The sequence below is a fragment of the Sus scrofa genome, chromosome 2 (genome assembly GCF_054392235.1).
Source record: "Sus scrofa isolate SSC_HxYL_T2T_F1_AM1 chromosome 2, Sscrofa_HxYL_maternal_Yorkshire_Landrace_v2.0, whole genome shotgun sequence".
In the NCBI taxonomy this organism is placed as follows: domain Eukaryota; kingdom Metazoa; phylum Chordata; class Mammalia; order Artiodactyla; family Suidae; genus Sus; species Sus scrofa.
The window spans coordinates 91,334,796-91,360,789 of record NC_139384.1 but is presented as its reverse complement, the minus strand read 5'-3'; the positions used below and the strand labels follow the sequence as shown (position 1 = coordinate 91,360,789).

At 45.6% G+C, this 25,994-nt stretch overlaps 1 protein-coding gene across 10 annotated transcripts; it reads left to right on the top strand.

The window, feature by feature from the left end:
- The first annotated feature begins 33 nt into the window (after nt 1-33).
- On the top strand, nt 34-24,036 carry ZNF346 (zinc finger protein 346). 10 transcript variants are annotated; one of them, XM_085009179.1, is made up of 8 exons: nt 34-258; nt 921-1,134; nt 7,837-7,940; nt 8,481-8,573; nt 10,604-10,748; nt 14,841-15,026; nt 20,312-20,405; nt 22,664-24,030. In XM_085009179.1, exons 3-8 carry the CDS (start codon nt 7,845-7,847, stop codon nt 22,749-22,751), a joined length of 702 nt encoding a protein of 233 aa, XP_084865305.1. In that variant the 5' UTR covers nt 34-258; nt 921-1,134; nt 7,837-7,844; the 3' UTR covers nt 22,752-24,030. The 10 variants fall into 10 exon arrangements, 8 of the variants coding, with proteins under 8 accessions (XP_084865305.1, XP_084865303.1, XP_013843004.1 ...); XM_085009177.1 differs by having other exon boundaries at nt 14,793-15,026; XM_013987550.3 differs by lacking the exon at nt 921-1,134 and having other exon boundaries at nt 14,793-15,026.
- The last annotated feature ends 1,958 nt before the right edge of the window (nt 24,037-25,994 follow it).

The window sequence follows — 25,994 nt, the reverse complement described above, 5'->3', positions numbered from 1 at the left end:
CCGGGCAAAGTCACCCTCCCACCCACATCTCGCGAGACCCACGTTCCTGAGCGGCTATCGGCAGGTTAGAGCTTGCGGGGAAGATGGAGTATCCCGCGTTGGGCTCAGTGGAAGCAGCGGACAGCGGCGTGGCCCAGCTATACAACAGCTCGGAGGAGCGGGAGGGCCGGGAGCTGGATGCGCTGCGCTTCGACCGCGAGAGGGCGCGCCGCCTCTGGGAAGCAGTGTCCGGGGCCCAACCAGTGGGGAGGGAGGCAGGTGAGTCCGGGGGTCTCAGAGGCAGGAATCCCCTCGCCCGCCTGTTCATTTCCTCGGGAGTGGCGGAAGCGCGGGGCGAGAATGCGGATCAGCCCCCGGGTCTACGGTCACACCCCCTGGCGCCCGACCTGTCCCCTTGCGCGACGCGCCCCGGGACTCCCTTGACTCGTGCACCCCACCTGGGCCCGAGCGCCGTGGGTAGCTCCACTGAAAATCGAGACCGCGGCACCCCAAGAATCGCGTGCAAATGATCAAGGGCCTTTTCATGCTCGGGCGTGGGATTCTTTCCCCCGCCTTCTTCATGCACCAGAGCGCATATCTTCCTAAACTCCAGGACTGGAATCATCTGGGCGTGCCGTCATCACCGTCTCAGATCTGCAGAACCTTCCTCGCCTGGCCAGACTCTTAGCCCTTTCACTATACCAATCTCCAGGTTTCCCGGTCCTAGTGTCTCTTGCCTCCCTTCTCATGCCCTACACTTCCGAGGGCCCTAGAAGGCCTTACACCATTGTCCTTCCTGGACTTGGTGACCGAGCCCTGGCCTACCCCCTGCTTCTTGATATCTCTTGTCTCCACCAGCTGGGTCCCTTTTCAGAGATGTGGGCCAGGAGCCTGAGAACCTGACCAGGATATACTTTGACTCCAGCTTCTTTGTATCCCAGTGTTGTGGAGAACAGGATACACAAGGCTACCCAGGGGGCCACTTCTGGACTGAAGCTTCCCAGGTTGACTTGGCACTGAGTAAGATGGAGTAGAAAAAGGAGGATGGAAAAAGCTGCCCTGACCCTGCTATGTGACACCCTTCACAGTCAGCAGAGCTATCTGCTTAACTAACCCAGAAGTACACAAACTGGGCCTTTGTGCTAATCCTGTCAGGTAATCTGCAGGGAAATCAGATTTCTCTAAAGGCTTGTTTACTTGCTGAGCAGACTAATTTTGGAAAGTAAATATGTTGCTTGTGAACTGATTGCCCTGGGATAAATGGAATTTTTGTCTAGGAAGATGTTTAAATTTGGAGTGGTATGCAGACCTATACCCTGATGAATATTTCTTAGTCCAGTCTGACTCTTAAATTAGTATAGAGCACCTGTCTCCTTCATCCTCATACATTCAAATGTATTTAGCACAAAGTTGCCTCTCCTCCGCCCTCAACCTCAGCAATTTTCCTTTCATTCATTTGACATTCACTGACACCTGCTCTGTTCTCAAGACTGGCTGTCCTCAGAGCCACAGAGATGAGGAAAATACTGTCCTTGTCCTGAGGAGCTTGTAGTCTAGTCCAGGAAGCAGACACCAAAACAGTTGCAGTATAATGTAGTGGATGCACTAAAGAGGAATATCTAAGAGTTGAAGGTGCACAAAGAGGAAGTGACCTTTGTCCTCAAGGAACAGAGAAGGCATACCCTGAAGCAGAGAACACAGCATCTGTGTGCTGAAAAGTGAACTGTCTGTGTGTGCACACTGTCACTTTGAACATTTCTCTCCTTTCCTCACTTTGTCCAATAATTTATCTGAGGTCTAGGTAGATAACCTGTAATACCAAGTCCTACTCAACTTGGTTTTTTGTTTTTTCTCTTAGCACTTTCATTGAGTTATAATTTACCTACCATAAAATTCACCCATTATAACTGTACAATTCAGGAGTTCCCGTCGTGGCGCAGTGGTTAACGAATCCGATTAGGAACCATGAGGTTGCGGGTTCGGTTCCTGCCCTTGTCAGTGGGTTAACGATCCGGCGTTGCCGTGAGCTGTGGTGTAGGTTGCAGACGCGGCTCGGATCCCGCGTTGCTGTGGCTCTGGCGTAGGCCGGTGGCTACAGCTCCAATTGGACCCCTAGCCTGGGAACCTCCATATGCCGCGGGAGTGGCCCAAGAAATAGCAACAACAACAACAACAACAACAACAAAACAAAAGACAAAAGACAAAAAAAAAAAAAATAACTGTACAATTCAGTGATTTTTAGTAAAACTATGGGGTTGTATGGCACTAATCTAATTTAGAATATTTCTGTCACTCCAGTTAGTTCTTTTGTGCCGCTTTACATTAAATCTTCACTTTCACCTCCTCCTGTAGGCAACCACTAGTTTTTTTCTGTCTCTGTAAATTTGCCTTTTCTGGACTTTTCGTATAAATGGAATCATATATATGTAGTATTTTGCATTTAGCTTCTCTCACTCAATATGTTTGGTTTTGGTTTTGGTTTGTCTTGCCCGTGCCTGTGGCATGTGGAATTTCCTGGGCCAGGGATTGAACCCGCATCACAGCAGCTACACAAGCCACAGCAGTGACAGCGCTGTATCCTTAACCCACTGAGCCACCACAGAACTCCGTCACTCAGCATATTTTGAGGTTAAGCCAAATTGTAGTGTGTATTAAAACTTCATTCCTTTTATTGCTAAATAGACTTTCATTGAATAGATCTTGCTTTTTTTAATCCTCTAATAATCTCTGCCTTTTGAGTGGGCTATTTAGACTATTCACATTTGATTTAGTTATTGATAAGGCTAGATTTACTGGCTCTGCTTCACTGACCTTGTGAAAATTAACCCTGTACTTCACATTCTAGATCTCTCCGCCTCTGCCCCATCCTCTGCTTATCTACTATAGGGATACAAATTAAATCCTGTAAATCAGTTGCCTTCTCATAAGAGCTGAAAGATAGAAATGCTGTGAAGATCATATTCCTATGGCTGTTGGCTATAGTTACTATCAAGAAAGGTCATGGAAGGAGTTCCTGCTGTGGCATAGTGAGTTAAGAATCTGACTGCAGCAGTAGGGGTTACTGTGGAGGCACAGGTTTGATCCCTGGTATGGTGGGTTAAAAGGATCCAGCATTGCTGCAGCTGAGGTATGGTAGGTCGTAGCTGCAGCTCAGATTCAGTCCCTGGCCCAGAAACTTCCATATGCCACAGGCATGGCCATAAAATAAACAAATAAATAAGAAAGGTGGTAGAACTATGAGATCTTCCTTCATCAGTGTTCCTGCATCCGTTCTCCAGCTTCATAGGTTAAGAGGCATGCGCAGTGACAATGGAAGCTGCTTACTGCCAGCAAGGCTTCAATGGAGGCCTCAGAAGCTTTAACTCACCTATTGAAACAGTTATGCATTGTTCATAGAGACATTTCTGGAAGGCTCAACTCTAGCACCTTCAGCCTTTCCAATGATTTTCTAAGCACCTAATGTCCAATATGAAACCTGCCCATTTCTGGTAATTGGTAGTTGGATTAGAGTTGTTTGTGGATAACTGGGCAACTTTCTGGCCACCTTCTCAGAATTCTGATGATTCATGTAAGTTATGTTTCCCTCTGTGGGAAATATTATGAACTTCTCACAGATTTTGTGAGTCAGGAATTCAGGAAAGGGTTGGCTGGACATTTCTGACTCAAGGTCTCTTAGACAGTTGTAGTCTCATGATGGCTAGAGCTGAAACAGCATTATAGGCTGGCCAGGCATCTCTCTCTTTTTTCATGTAGTCTCAAGGACTCTTCATGTGATTTCATGCATGGAAAAGTTAGAGTTTCCTCACACTTTGCAAGAAAACCACTTCCTGGTGGCTAAATACTTTAAGAATAAATATTCCCAATTTGGTTCATTTTATCATTCCTGTCTTCCACGTGTCTGTGTTGCTTAGTGGTCAGCCAGTGCTTCAGTAAATACCTGGAGCCCATAAGGACTCAGTCCTCTGCAGCTGGATCTGTGGGTAGGTAGGAAAGTGCATTCAGAGTTCAGGCCGTTTTAAAGTCAGCTCCGGAGTTCCCGTTGTGGCTCATTGGTAACGAACCTGGCTAGTATCCATGAAGATGCGGGTTTGATCCCTGGCCCTGCTCAATGAGTTAAGGATCCAACATTGCTGTGAGCTGTGGTGTAGGTCACAGATGCAGCTCCAGTCTGGCATTGCTGTGGCTGTGGTATAGGTTGGCAGCTACAGCTCCACTTTGACCGGTAGCCTGGGACTTACATATGCCATTGGTGTGGCCCTAAAAAGCAAAAATAAATTAATAAGTAAATAAATAGGAGTTCCTGTCGTGGATCAGTGGTTAACGAACCCAGCTAGTATGCGTGAGGACGCAGGTTCAATCCCTGGCCTTGCTCAGTGGGTTAAGGATCTGGCATTGCCATGAGCTGTGGTGTGGGTCACAGATGCGGTTTGAATCCCACATTGCTGTGGTTGTGGTATAGGCCGGCACAACCCCTAGCCTGGGAACCTCCATATTCTTTGGCCCTAAAAAGACAAAAGACAAAAAATTTAAAAATAAATAAATAAATAAAGTCAGCCTTGGCTTTTACCTTCTGTCAGGCCCTTTTGCATCTCTTCTGTACATAGTGCATAACCTCAGAGTTGGCCAGGAGTATGTGGCTAACTTGGGCCCTCTTAGGTCCCCATTGCCACACAGTCTCAGCCACACCTCAGGCTATAGTAGGGCCTTTGTTTAATATAGCCAAAAGAAAAGTCTTTAATTTATCCTCCGAGACCACCCTCCTCCAGTTCTCATCTGTTAGTTGCTCAAGTTCAAAACCTAGGAGTTGGAGCTATCACTGTGGTACAACAGGATTGGCGGTTGTCTCTGGAGCACTGGGATGCAGGTTCAATCCCTGGCCCAGCACAGTGGGTTAAGGGTCTGTTGTTGCTGCAGCTGTGACGTAGGTTGCAACTGTAGCTTGGATCTGATCCCTGGCCTGAGAATTCCATATGCTGCAGGGCAGGCAAAAAAGGAAAAAAGAGAAAAACTAGGAGTTATCCTTGACTCCTCTCTGACTTCACCTCCTACATCCAATCAGTGAAATTGGATGTCACATCTACTTTCAGAGCATAATTCCAAATCCATCCACTTTCCTCATCTCCATTGCCAACCTCCCTAGCCTAAATGTCTATCCTCTATTGCCTAGAAGACTACAAAACCTCCTCCCTGTTCGCCCTGCTTTCATTCCCATTCCCATACAGTCTACTGTCAGAGCGAACAGACTAATCTTTTCAAAACATAAGCCGTATCTTGTCACCTCTTATTGCACTAAGAATAAAATCCATAGTTCACATCATGACTTATAAGGCCTCATATTCATTCAGCACGATCTGGTAGGTCTCAAGCTGTGTCTCCGGTTTCATTTCCTATCACTGTTCTCTCATTCACTGTACTCTGTCCACACTATCCTTCTCTTCAGTCCTTGCACATGCCAAACTCATCCCTGCCTCAGAGACTTGACACTGTCTCAGGCTGGAGCACTGTTTCCCCCAGACCTTCTTATGGCATATGCCTCCCATGCATGGTCTTAACTGACTATACTGCTCCCATTATTCTCTACCACTTTGTTTATTTGTTTTCATAATATTTCTCATTATTTTGCTTATTTATTTACTTTATACTCTTATTTGTTGACCTGGCCTCAGCACTAAGCTCATAGACGGCATTCTTTTTTTATTTTTATTTTTTTAGCTGCACCTGCAGTATGTGAAAGTTCCCAAGCCAGGTATTTAACCACACGACAGCAGCAACCCGAGGCACTACAATGACAAGGCCAGATCCTTAGCCCACTGCACCACAAGAGAATTCCACATAGAAGGCATTCTGAATACATATTTGTGAACTGTGTGAGTGTAATCTCTGAGACCAAAGAGGAGCATTTCATTCATTCAGCAGGTATTCACCAAGCCCCTTCTATGGGTCAGGCATTTTATTCAATGCTGGGGATACAAAGTCATAAATGATATGATCCTGGCATTGCCGTCGTGGCGCAACAGAAATAAATCTGACTAGGAACCATGAGGTTGTGGGTTCTATCCCTGGCTTTGCTCAGTGGGTTAAGGATCCAGCATTGCCATGAGCTGTGGTGTAGGTCAAAGACGTGGCTTAGATCCCATGTTGCTGTGGCTGTGGTGTAGGCTGGCAGCTACAGCTCCAAATTGACCCCTAGCCTGGGAACCTTCATATGCCGCGGATGCAGCCCTAGAAAAGACAAAAAATAAAAATAAAAAAAATAAATAAATGATATGATCCTTGCCCTATTTAGTCTTGGGAGGTAGAATCTGAATGTCCTTGAAAGACAAGAGCATCTCCTTTAACAAAACAAAATCCAGCCTCTCCAGGTGAAGAGGGGATGGCTGGACTCTGACTCCTGGGTTAACATTTTTCCCTTTAAGCTTCACATGCTGAAGAATCTCTCACCCTCCCTTTAAAAACCTCTGGCCCAGGAGTTCCCCTCCTGGCTCAGCGGTAACAAACCCAACTAGTATTCATGAGGACTTGGGTTCAATCCCTGGCCTTGCTCAGTGAGTTAAGAATCCGGTGTTGCTGTGAGCTGTGGTGTAGTTTACAGACATGGCTTGGATCTGGCGTAGCTGTGGCGAAGGCTGGCAGCTACAGCTCCAATTTGACCCCTAGGCTGAGAACTTACTTATGCCCCAGGTGCAGCCCTGAAGAGACTAAATAAATAAATAAAGCTCTGGCCCAGGTGTATTCACAGACCCACTTCCTTTGGTTTCTGTGAGCACAACTGAGGCACCCAAAGTCTTTCACAAATATTTACTAAACAGTATAGGGGGAAAATGGGGAAATAAGCAAGAGACCCTAAGAGGCAGAAATATAGCCAGACAACATGCTTCTTTAATAAGCTTTAGATCTTGTGGAGTAGGGGGAGCACCTTCAGAGTTCCCTACCAAGCACTTCCCTCCAGGGAAACTTGACCATTTTTTGGTTTAGAGTAGAAGGTAAAACACGTGAGCTTGCCATCCCCTCATAGCTTTCTGGACTCTGCCCTGGCTTCAGATTATCGATGTCATGATAGAACTCATGCCTTTTTTTTTTTTTTTTTTTTTTTTTGTCTTTTTAGGGCTGCACCTACAGTGTATAGATGTTTCCACATTGCTGTTGCTGTAGTGTAGGCTGGCACCTACAGCTCTGATTCGACCCCTAGCCTGGGAACCTCCATATGCTGCAAGTGCAGCCCTAAAAAGACAAAAAAAAAAAAAAAAAAAAAAAAAGAGTTGGCTTACATAAAATGATAAAGTAAATGATAATTGGCACAAGAATATAGCTGAAGTCATGAAAGCAGTAGAGGAGGGGTGACTGAGGTTTGCCGATATAATGGTACAGTATTCCATTACTCAGTGCTTGTGTTTGAGGCACGGTTCAAAAATGGTGCTATTGGGGGGGTTACCTTTTTTTTTTTCTTGCTGTGCCCATGGCATATGAAGTTCCTGGGCTAGGGATCGACCTGTACCGCAACAGCAATCCAAGGCACTGCAGTGACAACTCCAGATCCTTAACAAAAGAACTCCTGGGGCAGGTTTTTAACTGAAAGATTTTTTTTTCTTTTTTCTTTTTTAGGGCCGCACCCATGGCATATGGAGATTCCCAGGCTAGGGGTCGAATTGGAGCTATAGCCGGCAGCCTATGCCACAGCCACAGCAATGCCAGATCCAAGCCAATTCTGCAACACCACAGCTCACAGCAAGGCTGGATCCCTAACTCACTGAGCGAGGCCAGGGATCAAACCCACATCCTCATAGATGCTAGTCAGATTCGTTACCACTGAGACACAGTGGGAATTCCCTGAAAGATTTTTTATTTTCCTCTCTTTAGTGGAACACATGATCCAGAAGAACCAGTGTCTCTTTACCAATACCCAGTGTAAGGTTTGCTGCGCCTTGCTCATTTCTGAGTCCCAGAAGCTGGCACACTACCAGGTATGTCCTTGTTCCTTTGGAACTGCTTTATTTTCTAGACCTAGTGCCAAGCCACCACTTCTCCCTGGCTTGCACAGTGAAGTTAATTCCTTCTTAGCCACCCATATGTTGCCTCCATGCATGTTGGCTGTGACTTGAAGATTGACTTAATTTTTCAGTCTCATCTCTTCCATCCATATCAGGATCATTATATGTTCCCTTGCAGCTTGGTACAGTAGACAGTATGTGTTTCAGCTTTAAATAGACCTGTGTTTGAATCACAACTCTTGCTACTCATCTAGGGCAAGAAACCTCACTATCTTCAGCCTCAGTTTCCTCATCTATAAGAGGTGAAGATAATTTTCCTATAAATTGTTGTGAAGATTAGACTTGACAGGATTTAAGTGCCTTGTACAAGGTTAATAAACTAGGTTTCTTCCCCCACCCTCTCCTCAGAAGTTTTTGTGAAGATGAATCAGATGAAAATAGTAAGTGTTGTTGAGTGCCTTAGATATGAAATGGCATTTGGCTATCTTTGATCTTTTTCCTGGGTTCTTACAGAGCAAAAAACATGCCAACAAAGTGAAGAGATACCTAGCAATCCATGGAATGGAGACATTAAAGGGGGAAACGAAGAAGCTAGACTCAGATCAGGTAATCCAGCTGCCATGTTGAGACTGCTCGATTCCTGATGAAGCCAGCAGGCAGGTTGGTGTGGTGGAAAGAGCGTGGGCTTTGAGTCAGATCAACTTGGCTTCAAATCTCCGCCCTGTCATGTGACTCGGGCAAGTCTCGTGACTTTTCTGAGCCTTGACTTCTTCCTCTATAAAAATGAGGTTAGGAGTTCCCGTCGTGGCACAGTGGTTAACGAATCCGACTAGGAACCATGAGGTTGCGGGTGCGGTCCCTGCCCTTGTTCAGTGGGGCGTTGCCATGAGCTGCGGTAGACGCGGCTCGGATCCCCCGTTGCTGTGGCTCTGGCATAGGCCGGTGGCTACAGCTCCGATTGGACCCCTAGCCTGGGAACCTCCATATGCCGTGGGAGCGGCCCAAGAAATAGCAAAAAAAAAAAAAAAAAAAAAAAAAAAGACTAAAAATGAGGAGGTTAATATCAACTACCTTTTAGGATTTTTTTCAAACTAAAATGAGGGAAGGTTTATAAAAGCACCCAGCACAGAGCCCGGCACATAGTAGAGGCTCAGGAAATAGAGCCATTGTTTTGTGTTACACCCACTGGTTTATTAGAGTAGGACTGCTGTCCATTCCCCGCTCAAGAAAGTGGGAGAAAGCCAGGCTGCTTGCTTAAGAGCTGAGGAAAAGAGCTGAGTGCAGCACATGAATGGAATAAACAAGTGGAAGGAACACTTTTCCAAATGCCTGCTCTGATCAAGATGTAAATCGCTTTTTGCCTTAAAAACACTGTGAGAATTATGCAGAAACAACCCCTATCCCTCAAGTGTACCAGTATTTTTGTTCCAAGGCAGGCTATGCAGACATCATGGGATGAGAAGTCAGCAGACTGGGTCCCAGGACTAGCTCAGCAACATACTGGTTGAGTGATTTTGGCCAAGTCACTTAACCTCTCTGTTATTCACCCATAAAATGAATGTAATACCTTTTACTGTTAGGATATTGTAAGGTAAAATTTCACTTCCTAGTGGATGCTCAGTGGGCAAGAGTTTACTCTACAAACTGTACCTCCCTATTATAGTGACCACAGGTTTGGAAGGGCCTTGCTTATCCTTCTCCAAATGTACTGGACTCATCCCCTGGTTGTCCTTCTTAGAATTTAGAATTCAGAAAGACAAGAACAACTCTATGACCCCGGACAAGTCACTTCACCTCTTTATATCTTTGTCCTTTCAACTCTCAGGGTGGCCAAATAGTTCAAATGAGATCATGGGCCCCTTCCCCTCCAACAAAGAATTATCCAACGCAAAACATCAAGAGTACCAAGGATGAAAAATGCTATCTTAGAATGTATACTTTATTCAGAGATCAGACCAAAGAGAGAGGCTGGGAGCCCTTAATTTAGGCTGGAAATACATTGTTTTCTAGCCTGATCATAATCATGAAATAAAACCCATTGATCTGCCTGTGCAACAAACTGCGAACATCTGCTGTGTGCCAGACTCCAGTAGGGTACTAAGGATAGGAAACAAAGTCCAAGGGTCTATGCCCAAACGTTGCACTTTAGTTCACAGAAGGGTCTCCTAAGCTGTGACACTGTCAGTTTAGGGTGACAAGTGTTATGATAGAGATCTATTTAATGCACTCCAGGAATACAGAAGGAGAACAGGATTAATTCTTCCTGGAATAATCACAAAAAAGTGGCTTGATAATTGTTTACTGAGTAATTTTCTTGAGTAAAAGTCTCTCAGAAGAGGTGATATTTAATCTGGGCTTTGAAGGCTAAGCAGACATATGCCAGACAGGAAAGAAAGGAAGATCATTCTAGGCAGCAGAAATGGCCCAAGTAAAACAAGGAAGCAGCAGGGAACAAAATGGGGTATGGTGAGTAGAGCATGGGATGAAGTAGCTGGCGAAGAATCCAGAAAGGTAGGTTGGGATTAGTGTGTGAAGGGGGCCTTGAATGCCCATTCTCCTGTGGGCAGTGGGGAACCATTGAAGATTTTCTGGCCGGGCAGTGGCGTGATCAGACCTGTGTTCTTTCTCCTAACCAGAAGAGCAGCAGAAGCAAAGACAAGAACCAGTGCTGCCCCATCTGTAACATGACCTTTTCCTCCCCTGTCGTGGCCCAGTCGCACTACCTGGGGAAGACCCACGCAAAGAACTTAAAGCTGAAGCAGCAATCCACTAAGGTGGAAGGTACTGGTTTTCCTGAGTGGTGCTATATCGGGACCCCTCCCGTCCTCAAGGCACCAATGCCAGGTGCTCCCAGATGCTCACTGGGGCCACAGACCTGGAGAGGTTGAACTGCTTTTGAGAGCCCTTAAAAATATCAAAGTAGACCCAGCTTCATTGAAATGCAGCATCAGAGTTGTGCTCACCTAACCTCCCTATCTTTGGTTATATCAGTTTTTCTTCATAGAAGCCTCTTCGCCCTGAGCTTTTGTCCTGACAAATAATTATAACTCAGGAATGCCAAAATCCTCCAGGCTATGCACACCGAGAGAGTATTCTATCTTCTGACTCTCTCACTTAGATTTTTCCCCTCCCAGCATCCACCTGCCCTTATTACCATGCATTCCAAGTTAAAAGCTAAAGCAGTGTCTTTTTTGTATGCTTAGGTTATGCCCTGCTCACTTTAATCCTCGAAGCTGCCTGTTCTCCTCAAGACAAGGACTTGCCTTTCAAAGCTGAATACTTCAGTGCTGCCACTACTGCCCCCCAAACTGTTTGCAGCTGCCATGAATTCATTCCCAGTGCAGTGACTTCGCTAATAGCCCCCTTTGTCTTTTCACCAATGGGGCTCAGCCTTCACTTTCATTAACTCCTGACTTTCTGGGAGTTTTAATCTCTGCTAACTGCAATTAGTCAAGACTGGAAGTTCTTTGATTTTTGTTTCATATTTCTCTTGGTAATTTTTGCTTCTCTCTTTATTTTGGACCAAAAAGTCGGCTATGCTGTCTATAACACTTGTCCTTTTTTATACTGCTATATTATAAAAATAGGACAACTGTGTTTTGGAAGGCTTTGAAGATAAGGTTAAAATGACTCATAATTACACTCTCTTATCTCACCCAAATCTAATATTCCAACTATGAGACAATAGGATGTGGACTTTGAAGTCATAGATGCTCAACTTTAAATCCGGCATTGCTATTTTTTACCATCTGTATGGCTTAACTTCTTCATGCCTGAATTTTCTCACCTATAAAATGTTGATAATACTATCTACCTCATAGGTTATAAGGATGAAATAATATCTATAAGGAACCTAGGACATAATAGATGCTCGGTAAATGATAGTTCCTATTACAGTATTACTGCCATCATTAAGATAGCCAGTGAGTGGAATCCCCACATAAAATGCAGTAAGTGGTCAAGCATCCACCACCTGGAGTGTGTCATTGGCCTTGCTTATCGCTTGTTCATAATTAAGTTATATTTGTACTGATTGCTTTTGTTTAAAGTCAGTGTTGGTACCATTTATGGTACCAAAAAGGTTAAACATTAGGCCAAGGGAAACTAGCTTAAGACAGAACTTTATAAGGTCACTTACCGTTAGATTTACATGACATTATTTTTCCATAAATGGGGAAAATTTCCTGGAATGTGCCCATTCCAAAGATGCCATATTCAAGAGTTTATTTTCCATATCTACTTTTGGCCCCTGTCACATGACAGATTTGTTTTTATATAGTTGTACTCATAGTGCATGTACCATTCGTATCCTGCTTTAACTTTTAATTTTGTAGTTTAAGCACATTCCCATGTTATTACATGAGTTTAATAACTATTACATGAGAAATAACTATATTTCTGAAATTAAACATTTTTCTAATGTAAAAGTAATACAAACATGTTGTAGAAAAAATAGATAAATGGAAAGGAAAATACCCATAATTTTACCAAAGATGACCACTGTTAACATTTTGGAGTACTGTTTCTCCTATAATCTCTTGTTATGTGTGTGTGTGTATATCTGTGTGTATATTTGTTTTATGTATATCTAGATTATGTATATAAGCAAAGATTACTTTAACTTTATTGTTTTTATAAAAATGATACATACTCATTACTGTTAGTTCTAGTTCAAACAATGCAAAAGTTATGTAAAATATCACCCAGATCCTACTACCAAGAGAGAAACACCATTAACATGTTGGTAACATTTTGAAATACCAGTACACACATATAGATTGCACATATCTTTTAATAACTATATGGCCAAATGTGTATAATTTTCCTGTATATGCCTTTCATTTGATATAACATATTTCTCCATGTTATTGAAAACTTTTTCATAAACATTTTTAATAACTATGAGTATCCCATCAGACCACATTTATTTAACCATTCCTCTAATGGTGAACATTTATGTTTTTTCCCCCCTCTCCTTTATTAGTATTTATAAATAACACTGCAGCAGACATCCTTGTAAAATACTCTTGCCATATTTCAAGTTATTTTCTGAGGGACGATTCCCATAACTCTCTTTTTTATTGGATGTCCCTTATGTGGTTCCTTCAATTTTACTTAGCCATTCACCTCTGATGCTTCTCTTCATTCTTTTAAGAAATGACCTTTAGGAGTTTCCGCTGTGGTGCCGTGGGTTAAGATTCCAACTGCAGTGGCTCAGGTCACTGCGGAGATATAAGTTTGATCCCTGGCCAGGCATAGTGGGTTAAAGGAACTAGCGTTGCTGCAGCTGTGGCTCAGATTCAATCCCTGCCCAGGAACTTCCATGTGCCACGGGTGCAGCCATTTAAAAAAAAAAAAAAATGACCTTTATGTTTTAATGACCATTAATTCCTCTTTTCTGATATCAAATCTACATTCAATGTAGAAAAGTTGTAAAATACTGAAAAGCACCCTTTTACTCAATGCTTTTGGTCTTTTTTCTGCATATATCACCAGTATAGTTTTTGTTGTTTTACAGAACTGAGGACATAAGAAACAGTTTGCTGTATGACCTTTTATTTTTTTCGCTCAATGCCACATAGTGAATATTTTCTCATATTATTAAATATTCTACAACATGTACATTGCTTTTCAAGTGACTTGCTAAAACAGTGACCAAGGAAAATCAGTAGCCAGGGGAATTGGGATTCCCTATGTGGAAAACCATTGTGGGAAGATCCAGCAAGTTTCTTTTGGCTTGCGGAAAATCCTCCAAACTTCCCCCTTGAAGTAGTACAGAGATGAAAAAGCATCTGTCTGTGAGTGCTGCTGAGCCCCACCCTCACCCCCACTGTTGGTGGGGCCACATTTTTAAAGCAGTGGTTGCTACATTGATGCCATTCTGGCCAGGTGGACACGTGGTGAGTCATGGCACCCCCTTTATAAGGCAGCAGTGCAGCCTGCAGTCAGCACAGGACACATATTGGCCCACAGGAGGCTTACACCTACACCCTTACCAGACTCTGATTGACTGAATTCATGGACCAAGCCAGGGATGTTTCCTGAAGGTGAAAGCCTGGGCTGTGGCCTCATGTTTCCCTGCCACATACTCTGGCAGCCTGGCATAGCAGAGAGGGCATGGTCTTTGGGGTCACACAGACCCAGATCCACTCATTAGTTGGGTGATCTTGGTAAGTCATTTCACCCATTTGAGCCTTGGTTTTTCTCTGTATTGTGGCAAAATGATACCCACCTCATGGTGTAGTTCTGAGTACCAGAAGAGGAAATATATATATATGAAGCTCACAACAAAATGTCAATGCCATCCTCCCTCCCCCACTCAGCCTAGAAGACAGGATAGCCCCAAAGGCCTCCTTAGTATGGTGCCTTTTCTAAACGACCCTCCAGGCCCACAGTTTCTACATCTGGGCACTGGCTTCCAGATCTGTAACTGGGGTACTTTGAGGATGGGAATAAGACACCCAAAGTTCTTGTCCCATTTGCTGTGAAGTTCTAGGGAATTCTGAAGGACGAAAAGACTACAAGCACATCTCTAAGCTGTTATAATTTGGTAGCTTGATAGCAGAAGTGCAGAGCCTCTTCAGAATATGAGAAAATCAGAATTCCTGTGCCTAAAGTAAAGCTGCCAAACAAAGTAGCTTGGTCTTTGGGCTCCCCCATATCTTCTCAATTAAAGGAGGCTTTCACTGTGTGAGTCACACAGGCAGCACCACATCTGCAGGTGTGGTTAACTAGTGACCCAGCCTTTCTTTGCATTCAGCTGACTCGAAAGACTGGTACCTTCTGGTTTTTTTCATTGTTTCTGTTTGAACTCTCTCGCCGCAGCTCTGTCGAAACGCCTTACAAACCCTTTCCTTGTGGCCTCCACCTTAGCCTTGCACCAGAATAGAGAGATGATAGACCCAGACAAGTTCTGCAGCCTCTGCCACGCGACTTTCAATGACCCTGTCATGGCTCAGCAACATTATGTGGGCAAGAAACATAGGAAACAGGAGACCAAGCTCAAACTCATGGCACACTATGGGCGGCTGGCCGACCCTGCTGTCACTGACTCATCAGGTAAGGGGGCCCTGTTTACACCCAGAGCTGGAACAGGGCTTGACTGCTGGGGCTCCCTGGACCACCACAGCTGCACTTTGCCTCCTGAGGTCTTCCGAAGCAGGCATTGCAAACTCAAATGCCTATAGAAGCCAGACAGGAAATTTAAATATGTGAAAGAGCCGGAAGGGGATAGGATTAGCTGAAGAGTTACAGGCCTCTCCCAGACAACCCTGGGCAGTTATTACCATATCTTCCAGTTTTTTGAAAGAATCTAGGAGCCAGACTTGAATAAGAATTCTCCAGATTTTTAAATATGCAACTAAATTTTTAAAAGTTTAAATCCTGTGTGTGAAACTTGCCTGCAAGCTGTATTTGGGGCAAAGGCCACCAGTTTGTAACCTAGGATTTAAACTCCCTGTCACTCACATTTCCTGTGCGAAGGCCTCAGCAGCCTCCACCAGATTTTATACTGTCCTCAGGATCCCTCCTCTCACAGCACCTACTCACAGACTGTGATAAGGATGGGGAGGGGGCAATTCTTTTCTTTCTTTTTTTATGGCTGCACCCGAGGCATTTGGAAGTTTCTGGACCACAGGTCGAATCCAAGCCACTCCTGCAGTCTACACCACAGCTGTGGCAACGCCAGATCCTTAACCCACTGCACTGCAGTGGGAACTCCCAGAGGGAGTGATTATTCTTTTCTCTTTCAGTCAGCAAATATTTATTGAAAACCTGCTGTGTTCCCTCATTGGAGTATAGTAGTGACCCAAACTGACACAGTCCCTGTCCTGTGGAGCCTATGTGCGCATTGGTGTTGGTCCTCAAGTCTTCCTCCCCAGGCTACAGAGATGCAGCACCAGACCCTCATGGCATCCAGGTACAAACTTGGCCTCAGGGAAGCTACTGCTCAGAGCATCTGTGGTCTTCCCAAAATCTGGAGAGGTCAACACCCAGATGCCATAAATGTTCGAGACCACATATGAGCAAGGGGAAGATCATATCTCTCTGCCAACCCCCCAAACCCCAAAGCAGCCATAAGCCCAAGCTGTCCTTGGGCCATGCTGACACATGAGAAGAGTGCAAGCAGTAACTGTGATGCAAGGAGAAGATCCCTCTAGCAGGGTGCCAAGTATTGCTTCTCCAGTGCCTATAGAAGCCAGACAGGAAAGACCTTGCTTTGCAAACCTCTTCAAAATCAGAAAGGAACAACTAATATTCTTTACTATTCCCACATACAGGCAGTGCCTGCCCCTTTAACAGGATCAGTCCCGTATGCTGAGGAATCTGGAAACTAGAACCAAGATCCTCAGAGCCCTGTTTCACAACATAGCATCCAGCTGGCATACCTCTGGGTGCTCTTGCAGCTGACCCTCCTCTGCTCCAGTTCTTACCCCTACTTAACTTGATCCCACCCTGCTCATTCCCTTAATATCTCTTTTCCACTGGTAAATTTTCCTTTTCTTTTTTCTTTCTTTCTTTTTTTTTTTTTTTTTTTTTTTTTTTTCTTTTTCTCTTTTTGTCTTTTCTAGGGCCGCACCCACAGCATGTGGAGGTTCCCAGGCTAGGGGTCTAATTGGAGCTCTAGCCGCCAGCCTATGCTAGAGCCATGGCAATACAGGATTCAAGCCGCGTCTGCAACCTACACCACAGCTCACGGCAACGCCAGATCCTTAACCCACTGAGCAAGGCCAGGGATCAAACCCGCAACTTCATGGTTCCTAGTTGGATTCATTAACCACTGAGCCACGACGGGAACTCCCCACTGGTAAATTTTCTGATGTTTGTATTTTGCCATGATATAAAATAATAAAAAGGAAGTTCCCTCGTGGCTCAGTAGGCTAAGGATCCAGCGTTGCACAATTGAGGCACAGATTCAATCTCTGGCCTGGGAATCGCCACATGCTGCAGGTACAGCCGAAAATAAGAAGAAGAAATTTTTTAAGAAAGAAGGAAAACCAAGACTGAGCCATCTAGAATGCCAGTATTAAATGGTGGAGATCAAATAAGAGACAGCCAAAGAAACTGAGAAGGAGCCAGCAGAGGAAATAAATCAAGAGTGCAGCATGCTGAAAGCCTAGGGCCAGGAGACTGAAGAAAGGAGGGGTCATTGATTTTGTCAGGTGTTGTTGAGGGGTCAGTTATGATGAGGCTCCTAAGCACCCACTTTGTCCACTAAATGTAGATACAGGGAAGCCTTCCACGGCCTTGGAAAGAGTGTGTGTCTCTGTTCACTTGCCCCAAATGATGATTTGAATCTAGCTTACAGATCAGTAAACTTTGTGCTGAGATACACCTCACATAGGAGGGTCCCAAAAACTGCAGAGGGGAGAACAGGAGCTTCATGAACCAGAGGGCAGCTCTCACCTCAGGTCAACCATTTAACTTCCCTGAGCTTGTTTCCTGCTCTGAAAAATGGAGATAACCATCTATCTCGCAGCATTGTAAGATTCCAAGGGCATAAGTATCCAAAATTTGGCATAGTGTTGAACTATGAATTCTGGCCTTCAATGTCTAAAAAAGATCATGGGGTTCCCTGGTGACCTAGCAGGTTAGGGATCCAGCATTGTCACTGCTGTGGCATGGGTTCAATCCCTGGCCTGGGAACTTCTGCTTGCTATGGGCACAGCCAAATAAATAAATAAGTCGGGAATTCTGACTACAATAATTTTCCCCTTAAATATTTTAATGGGATGTGTCATCCAGGAAATACCCGAAGATACAAGAGAAACTAATGTAGCAGGGAACATTGGCTAGCCTATTGGGATACAAGAGATTTGCTGGTGTTCTCAGTAGCTGTAGCTGCCACGGAAGACTGGTTAAAAGATACTCTCGGAGTTCCCGTCGTGGCACAGTGGTTAACGAATCCGACTAGGAACCATGAGGTTGCGGGTTCGATCCCTGCCCTTGCTCAGTGGGTTAACGATCCAGCATTGCCGTGAGCTGTGATGTAGATTGCAGACGCGGCTCAGATCCTGCGTTGCTCTGGCTCTGGTGTAGGCCGGTGGCTACAGCTCCAATTCGACCCCTAGCCTGGGAACCTCCATATGCCGAGGGAGCAGCCCAAGAAATGGCAAAAAAAAAAAAAAAAAGATACTCTCCAGTTCCCGTTGTGGCTCAGTGGTAATGAACCCGACTAGTATCCATGAGGACCCAGGTTCCATCCCTGGCCCCATTCAGTGGGTTAAGGATATCCAGCATTGCCATGAGCTGTGGTGTAGGTCACAGATGCAGCTCAGATCCTGCGTTGCTGTGGCTGTGGTGTAGGCCGGTGCTACAACTCTGATTTGACCCTGAGCCTGCGAACTTCCCTATGCCACAGGTGCGGCCCTAAAAAGACAAAAAAAAAAAAAAAAAAGATAATCGTCACCTCTTTGCCAGCATGACTCATGGTTCCCATAAGAGTGAAATCCTAATATGATAAAAGCTAACATTTATTGAACACCTACTATGTGCCTGTTGCTTTTATTTGAATCATAATAACCTTGTGAGGTTGATACTAATATTAACTCCCTTTTTTTAAACACGATCTTGCATTTATTTATTTATTTATTTATCTTTTTAGGGCCACACCCATGGCATATGAAGTTCCCAGGCTAAAGGTCCAATCAGAGCTGCAGCTGCCAGCCTACACCACAGCTCAGGGCAATGCCAGATCCCCCACCCACTGTGCGGGGCCAGGGATCAATCCCATGTCCTCATGGATACCAGTTGGGTTCATTACCATTGAGCCATGACAGGAACTCCTTAACCTCGTTTTATAGGTAAGGAACCTATGTCTCAGAGAGGCTCTACTTTTGCAAATGAGGAAATCAAATCCCAGAGAGTTTAGGTAGCTGGGCTTTGGTCCTGCAGGTAAGAAACGATAGAGCGGGGGAGTTCCCCCTGTAGCACAGCAGGTTAAGGATCCAGCATTGTCTTGGTGGCACAGGTTCCATCCCTGGCCCAGCATAGTGGATTAAGGATTTGGCATTGTAGCAGCTGTGGTGTAGATTGCAGATGGCGTATAGAAGTTCCTGGCCCAGGAACTTCTATACGCCAAAAAAAGGAAAAAGAAACAAATGATAGAGCTGGGATTTGCACCCAGGTGATCTCACTCCAGAACTGATGAGACTTTAGGGTGACAGATGATTCAGAAATGCGGCAAGAGTTCCTGTCGTGGCTCAGTGGTTAACGAATCCGACTAAGAACCATGAGGCTACGGGTTCGATCCCTGGCCTTACTCAGTGGGTTAACGATCCGGCATTGCCGTGAACTGTGGTGTAGGCTGCAGACGTGACTCGGATCCTGCGTTGCTGTGGCTCTGGTGTAGGCCGACAGCTATAGCTTCGATTAGACCCCTAGCCTGGGAACCTCCATATGCCGCGGGAGCGGCCCAAAAAATGGCAAAAAAAAAAAAGAGAGAGAGAAATGCTGCAAAAGTCATGTGTGCAGTTGCCTGTCTTGCACAGCCAGCACCTGGCATGCTGCAATAAGTACAGCCTTTGTAGTCAGCCAAGCCCGAGTTTGCCGCTTACTAATTCTGTGTTCTTGGGCAGGTGACCGTGCCTTATTTTCCTCCTCTGTAAGAGAATAATGAGAATGATTTTCACAGGATCATTATGAGGGCCAGTCAAAATTACATGAAGTGTATGGCCTGTATCAGGCACTTGGTAAATAATGGCTGCTTTTTATTGTAAGTGTTATGGCTGTGGTATAATTGGTTTATAGTCAAGAAAAGCTGAGGATCAGAAAGGGGGAGGGATTTAGCCAAGGTCACAGGAATGCTGAGCCAGCAGTCCAGCCCCCTGTCTTCCCTCCTGACGCGTGCTTACTCTGCTAGACCATGTGAAGAGAGGCCACTTTGTCATTGGAGCAGTCCTGGTATGTGAGCCCCATAATAGACAGATTGATTCTCATAACAGGTCTTCTAATTAATTACTGTTATTGCAACCCCGAGGAGAGTGGCACCTTCCCAGAGATCTCTTAGCAAAGAGCATCCTTAATGTGGCTGCTTAGCACAGTCAAGTCAGACAGTTACACCAAGTGTCCACCTCTTTGTTCTGTTAGTCTTTTATTTGCTTAACAGACAGTTCCTCTGGACCAGGTGTGATGCTGGGAATGAGGGGGTCCTCAGCCCCAGGGAACACATAGGCACACATGTGCCCCCTGAGCATTGAGGCCTCTGGGATTCTTTTCAGGGCCAACCATCTCATCTCATGCCACCTATCCATCTTCAGAAGGGCATTTGCACATACTGTCAAAAGCAGCAGTCCCCAGGTTCCTTCTTATTGGATAACTAACATCTTTACTTTTATGTGTTTCAGCCGGAAAGGGCTACCCCTGCAAGACATGTAAGATAGTGCTGAACTCCATAGAACAGTACCAAGCTCATGTCAGCGGCTTCAAACACAAGAACCAGTGAGTAGTCAACTTTGAAATTCAAGGGTCTGCAGCAGGAGCTCAGGGCTTTGGAATCAGAACAAAGCCATTCCATCCTGGCAGTCTTTTCTCAGTCAATAGAAGCTCAATCAGTTAACAGAAAGAAGTGTTTCCTCTCTAAGTTCTTCTCCCTTCAGCTTCTCCCCAGCCTTTAGACCTGCTGGAGATTTTAGTAGAAAAACATAAACGATTTCCTTGGTGCTATCCTAAGAGTACTTAGATTTTCTGTCTGTTAGCCATCTGTCTAGGGAGCTTTACCCCACCCTCCCCCATCACTGGCCTAAAGATGCTGGGTTTCACTGCCATCAACTCTGTGGCAAGAGCTCCCTCTACAGGTTATTACCAGGTACGACCAGGTTCTTTAATGAAATTTTTACCAACCCTCCCTGAGTGGTGGCCAAGACAGACAGACCCAGACCCTGCTCTCAGAATAGCCTTACACTGTGATGGAAGAGACAAACAATAAGCAAGTAAACAACCAGTAATTACAGATCGTGACAATGCTTTGAAAGGAAGAGATGAACAAAGTCCTCTGTTCAAGATAATCTTGAACATGACTAACATTCTTTGAGCTCCTGGTCTGTTTCGGGCCATATACCAAGCAAATTCTCTCAAGTAATCCTCACAACAATCCTGAGAAGAAGGGATTATTATTCTGATTTTACATATAGGCAGCCACCATTCAGAGTGGTTTTCTGAGGCAGAGCCATAATCCACACTGAGGCTCCTCTGGTTCACGGCATGCTCTTCCAGGGCATCATGCTGATGGGGAGGTTGGGGTGCCAGGAGATATGAACAGGCAAGGGCCCACTTGGTTCTGCCCCTTCCTCTCTGAAGGGGACTTGTAGTGTGGACCGTGTGCCACTATCCCCATTTTACAGACAAGGAAGCAGTTTCAGGCAGGCAAGTCTGCTGAAATGATTGCTTTGACTTTGGTGATTGATTCTGCATTGCTTACACAGCTGAATGAATTAAAGGTGGTAGAAGTACAGTGTTGGGGTCAAAACATCCTTGGTCCTCTCTGCTGTGCCCAAAGTCTCCTCTCCCACACTGTGGCCGATCTTCCGTTATATTGATATATAGGTCTTTAGTTAGGAAGCTCCCCTTAGGCATGGGCTTGAGACAAGCTGTAGCAACTCAGCCTAGGTCTCCCTCCGTTTCAGTATGCCTCCCTTACAACTTGACCAGTGCAATTTTGGCAGACAGCCTGGAGCCAGCCAGAGCCCTACCCTGGGGCTGCCCAGACTTGAAAAAGCTAATGTTTTACTGTTTTCTTCCTACCCTTTCCCACTATGTGACCTTAGGTGAGTCAGTGGACCTCAAAGAGGCTCTGTAAGATTATAGTGCAATTTATTGAACACCTAGTTTAATCTTATTTAATTTGCAGCAGCAGCTCTGAATTAGAACGCAAGGAAAACCTGATGTCAGGTAGGTTAAGTGACTTGCCCCAGGATCTCATAGTTACTTGGAGTTAGACACAGGATTCAAACCTCTTTAACTCCAAATCCCATTCAATTTGCTCTGCCACTTCCAAATGGAGCTCATTATTCTCACCTTATGGGATGATGTGAGGGTTAGAGATAATATATGTGAAGTTCTAGTACCAATAAAGGGAATTATTACAGATAAGCTTTCATTCATTCAACAAATATTTATTGTATACCCATTACATGCCAAGCCCTGTTTTGGGTCCTGGACCCACAGTAGGAACTAAGACCATTGCCATTAACAGCCTGATCCTTCAAATCCCCCTCTGGTGGTAAAAGTAGATCCTAAACAAATCTTTAAACAAATAAGACAGTGTCAGGTGATACTAGCAAGACAGTGATAGGAGAGCCACTTTACATTCCATGTGAGGGAAGAATGGTCATTCCGTATCATCCGGGTCATATAGGGCCCTGCCTACGGGTTTGGTATAGAGGAAAAGCACGGGCTACAGTCCTAAATCTACCACACTTAAAAGACACTTACTATGGGCAGGTCACTTATATGTTCTGAATTTAGTTTCCTCGTATGTAAAATGGGGGTGCTGAATTAACATGAGGATGAAATAGGATACTGGAAGCAAAACTCCCAGCCTTGTGCCTAACATGCAGTGGCCCTCAGTAGAGGAGAGCTGCCCTGCTTATTACCCCAAGGTCCTGAAAGAGCTGTACTATCATTAGACTAAGCTACCTGGAGTCCCATCACAGCTGCCCCAAAATAACCCTGTGTCCTTGTTCCTTCTCAAATTGCAGGTCACCAAAAACAATGGCTTCACCTCTGGGCCAGATTCCCACGCAAAGGCAACCCATTCAGAAAGACTCAACCACCTTGGAAGACTAGAGGTGTTTCTGTCCAGCACCCCAGGTTGGACCAGCCGTGAGCCAGATTCCTGTGATGATGGCTCCTTCTTCCTCCTTTCTTACACCTGGAGATTGCATAGGCCTGAGGCAGGAGGGGACCACAGACAGCCTCTGATTTGTCCAGGCAAATCCACCCCATTCCTCCCCTTTGGAATAAGCCCTGTAGGTCAGGATAAGAGAAGCAGGGATCTTGGCAGGACTTGGGGTCTCCCAGGGTGATAGTTTGAAGGATGGCCTTTTCCCTTCCCCAGTTCCTCTGGGCCCTATGTCATGAGGCCCCAGGCCTGTCTTTCCTCTGCAGGTCGATTTTTGACCATTCCCTGCCGCTAAAGAACTGAGCTCTCCCTAGGCTCTAGGTATCTCCAGTGAAATGGAGCTTTTTCACCAGATCTTAGCCTAGAGCAGAGGGAAGTAGCTGCCGCATGGAGGCTTGGAGTTAATGTGGCACTCCTCCTCCCCGCAAAAGGCTCAAGCTTTCCCTAGCCTGGGATCAGATGCTGGCCAGTTGTACAGATTTCTGCCCACTGTGAAGTCTCCTCCTGAAGCAGTGACAGTCCTGGCAGAGCATTGCTATCCCTCTTAGCCCCCTTCTCCACGGTTCCTGAATGGTGCTAAGGATCTGCATCAACTGGGGACAAACTAGAGTTGAAGACCTCAGTACCCATTGGGATCATGGAAAGCTCCAATAGGTGCTCTGACCCAGAGTCATATGGGAAAGTCCCCACATGCAAATTTCCGGATGGTTCTCTACCCTTAAAGGCAAACTGCCTTGTGCCAGCACGCTCAGAGGTTAATTGCTGCCCTTCGGCCCTGCCAGCCCTCTCTCCCCTCTTGCAGCAAAACACCTGCCCAGGTTGCTGTGGTGCTAGTCCTCCCCTACCATCCACCAGGAGATTCTGGGTACCAAGGAGCAGGATAGGCTCAGGAGAAGAAAGGAGAGCTGGCGTAAGTTTCCGCAGTGATGTTTCCCTCTCCCCACAGCTAGACTTTTCTAACACTACTGTGTTTTATGGCCTGGGATTTCACTGGGCATGGACTTTACCTCGTAGCTTTCAAACAAGAATTCCAGGGAGGGTCACCATCTGAGATCCCTCTTCATTGGGTCAAAGAAGCCTGTGGCTGCTCTTGTGACCTCCTCCCAACACTCCCTATCCCTTCGCCTGTAAATGCCTTTCCGTATCGTGTGTGGGTGTGCGTGCGTGTGCTTATGTTCCGTCTCTTGGTCACTGAAGCATCTAAATAAAGAATTTCTCCCACGACCCAGATTGCAATTTAACAGGCCTGAGATTTAGATCTACTATGTGTGTTTTTACCCCTCACCTTCACCACACTCAGACTTCCAGCACCCCAAATACTGATTTTAGGAGTTGGGACGGAGACAGACATCCAGATTCTTGGCAACTCTGATTCCCTTGATTCAATGTAAGCTCATCTGCTCATCCACCTACCCCTGTCCTAGAGGGCCTCACGGAGGTCTTTAGAAGGTTGAAGCTGGGGATCCGCTTTGTTCTAGATGATCATGTGGCTGCTATGTGGAGAAGGAATGCAGGGGAACAGGAAAGGGGACAGCCAGGCAGGCCAGAATGGAAGCTGTATCCGATACGGCTCTGTCCAGGCTGACTCCTTCAGGGCAGAGACCTAGCCTCCTCATCTCCATTCCCCTCATGTACAGAGTGGTGTGTCACACGGTGTCTATTGAATGAATGAATGATGATACCTAAGGAGCAATGGCCTTTCCCCTCTCAGCTCTAACACAGTGGTAGGTTTGTTCCACAGGACTTATCATAGGCCTCGTGATTTTTTGAAGAAGAACCTTTTCCATGACCTAGACATGAGCTGGGGAAGGAGTTCATGTGATGACATCGGGAGCCCTTTATCCACCCTTGGTTTCAGACAGCCAGATGTGAGGAAGGTGCCCAGGCGGCCTCAGCTCCTACTCTTCACTCAGCAAACTATTCTCCGGCACCTGCTCTTCACCAGCTGGGAAAGGCCCTACACAGTGCTCAGCTTCCAAAGCCTAGACTGCCTCAGCAATTTGTCCAGAGCCCTTCTACCCCATCCAGGATGTCCCAGTCAGCCCCATCCACCAGACGGGGAAGTGAAGGGCAGAAAGGTGCATGGGTCGCCATGCTATGAGCCCTTGATCTGCAGGTCTTCTTAGTCTGGAGTCAGAGTCCCTGCCAGCAGTATGCCCAACCTTGTTGGCCTAGGGAAGCAGGAATGAAGCATTCTCTTGCCCTCAGGGAGCTTACATACTGTTAAAAATCATTGTGACAGTTGTCAGAGGGCTATGCAGGGTGTTGTGGGAGCATGAGATGCAGGCACTGACTCAGCCGAGGGTATGAAAAAAACTGAAGAAGTTAGGAAACTAGCATTTGATCTATATAACAGCCTTTTGAGTGAGGTGATGATATTGCATTTTCTGATGGCCAGGGTGTTTCTTGTGGAGGGAGAAGCATCAGCCCAGGAGAGGCAGTCTGGTGCAGCAGCAAAGAGCTCAGGCTCTGGAATCAGGCAGCCAAGGCTCAGACCCCAGCTCTGCCACTGCAGGGCTATGAGATCTAGGTGAGTTCGTTGATCTGTACCTCAGGGTGAAACATTAGTACCTACCTTTTACGTTTATTATGGGAATTGAAAAAATAGATAACATAGGAAACAACTACAGTGACTGACACATGAGAGGTGCTATGTAAATGAGGACTGCTCTTTCTATTATTGGCCTGAAGTAAGCTCTCCGTCTCCCTGGGGAGGTGAGTCTATCTATAGGCAGACGGTATCTGGCTCAGCCTCCTGATTCAATTCGATTGAAGAGGAGAAGAAGGCAATATGTTGGTCAAGGGTGGTTCTTCTTTGGGGTCCAGCAAGAAGTCACTTTCCTCTGATACAGAACCTTGTCTTATCCAAGGCACCCCAGGCTCTGCAGCCAGTGACACCTAAGGAGATGAATGGAATCGTGCATGTAAAGCTCTTGCCTCAAAGCTGGACGCACACAGAACTGTGTTATGTACCCATATAGCTGCCAGGAAGCATGTCATGGAGAACACTGGTCTGGGTCTTTGGGCATTGGTCTGAGGCCTGCTACCACCCTCATGTGACCTAAAGCCTTGATATTTTCTGTGAAGTAAAAATTGGAAGAAATCGCCATTCCCAGCCATTCCCTGAAGATGTAGTGATGGTCAGTTAGGGTTTCTTCCCAGAAATTGTAAAGAATAAAGCTCTTAGA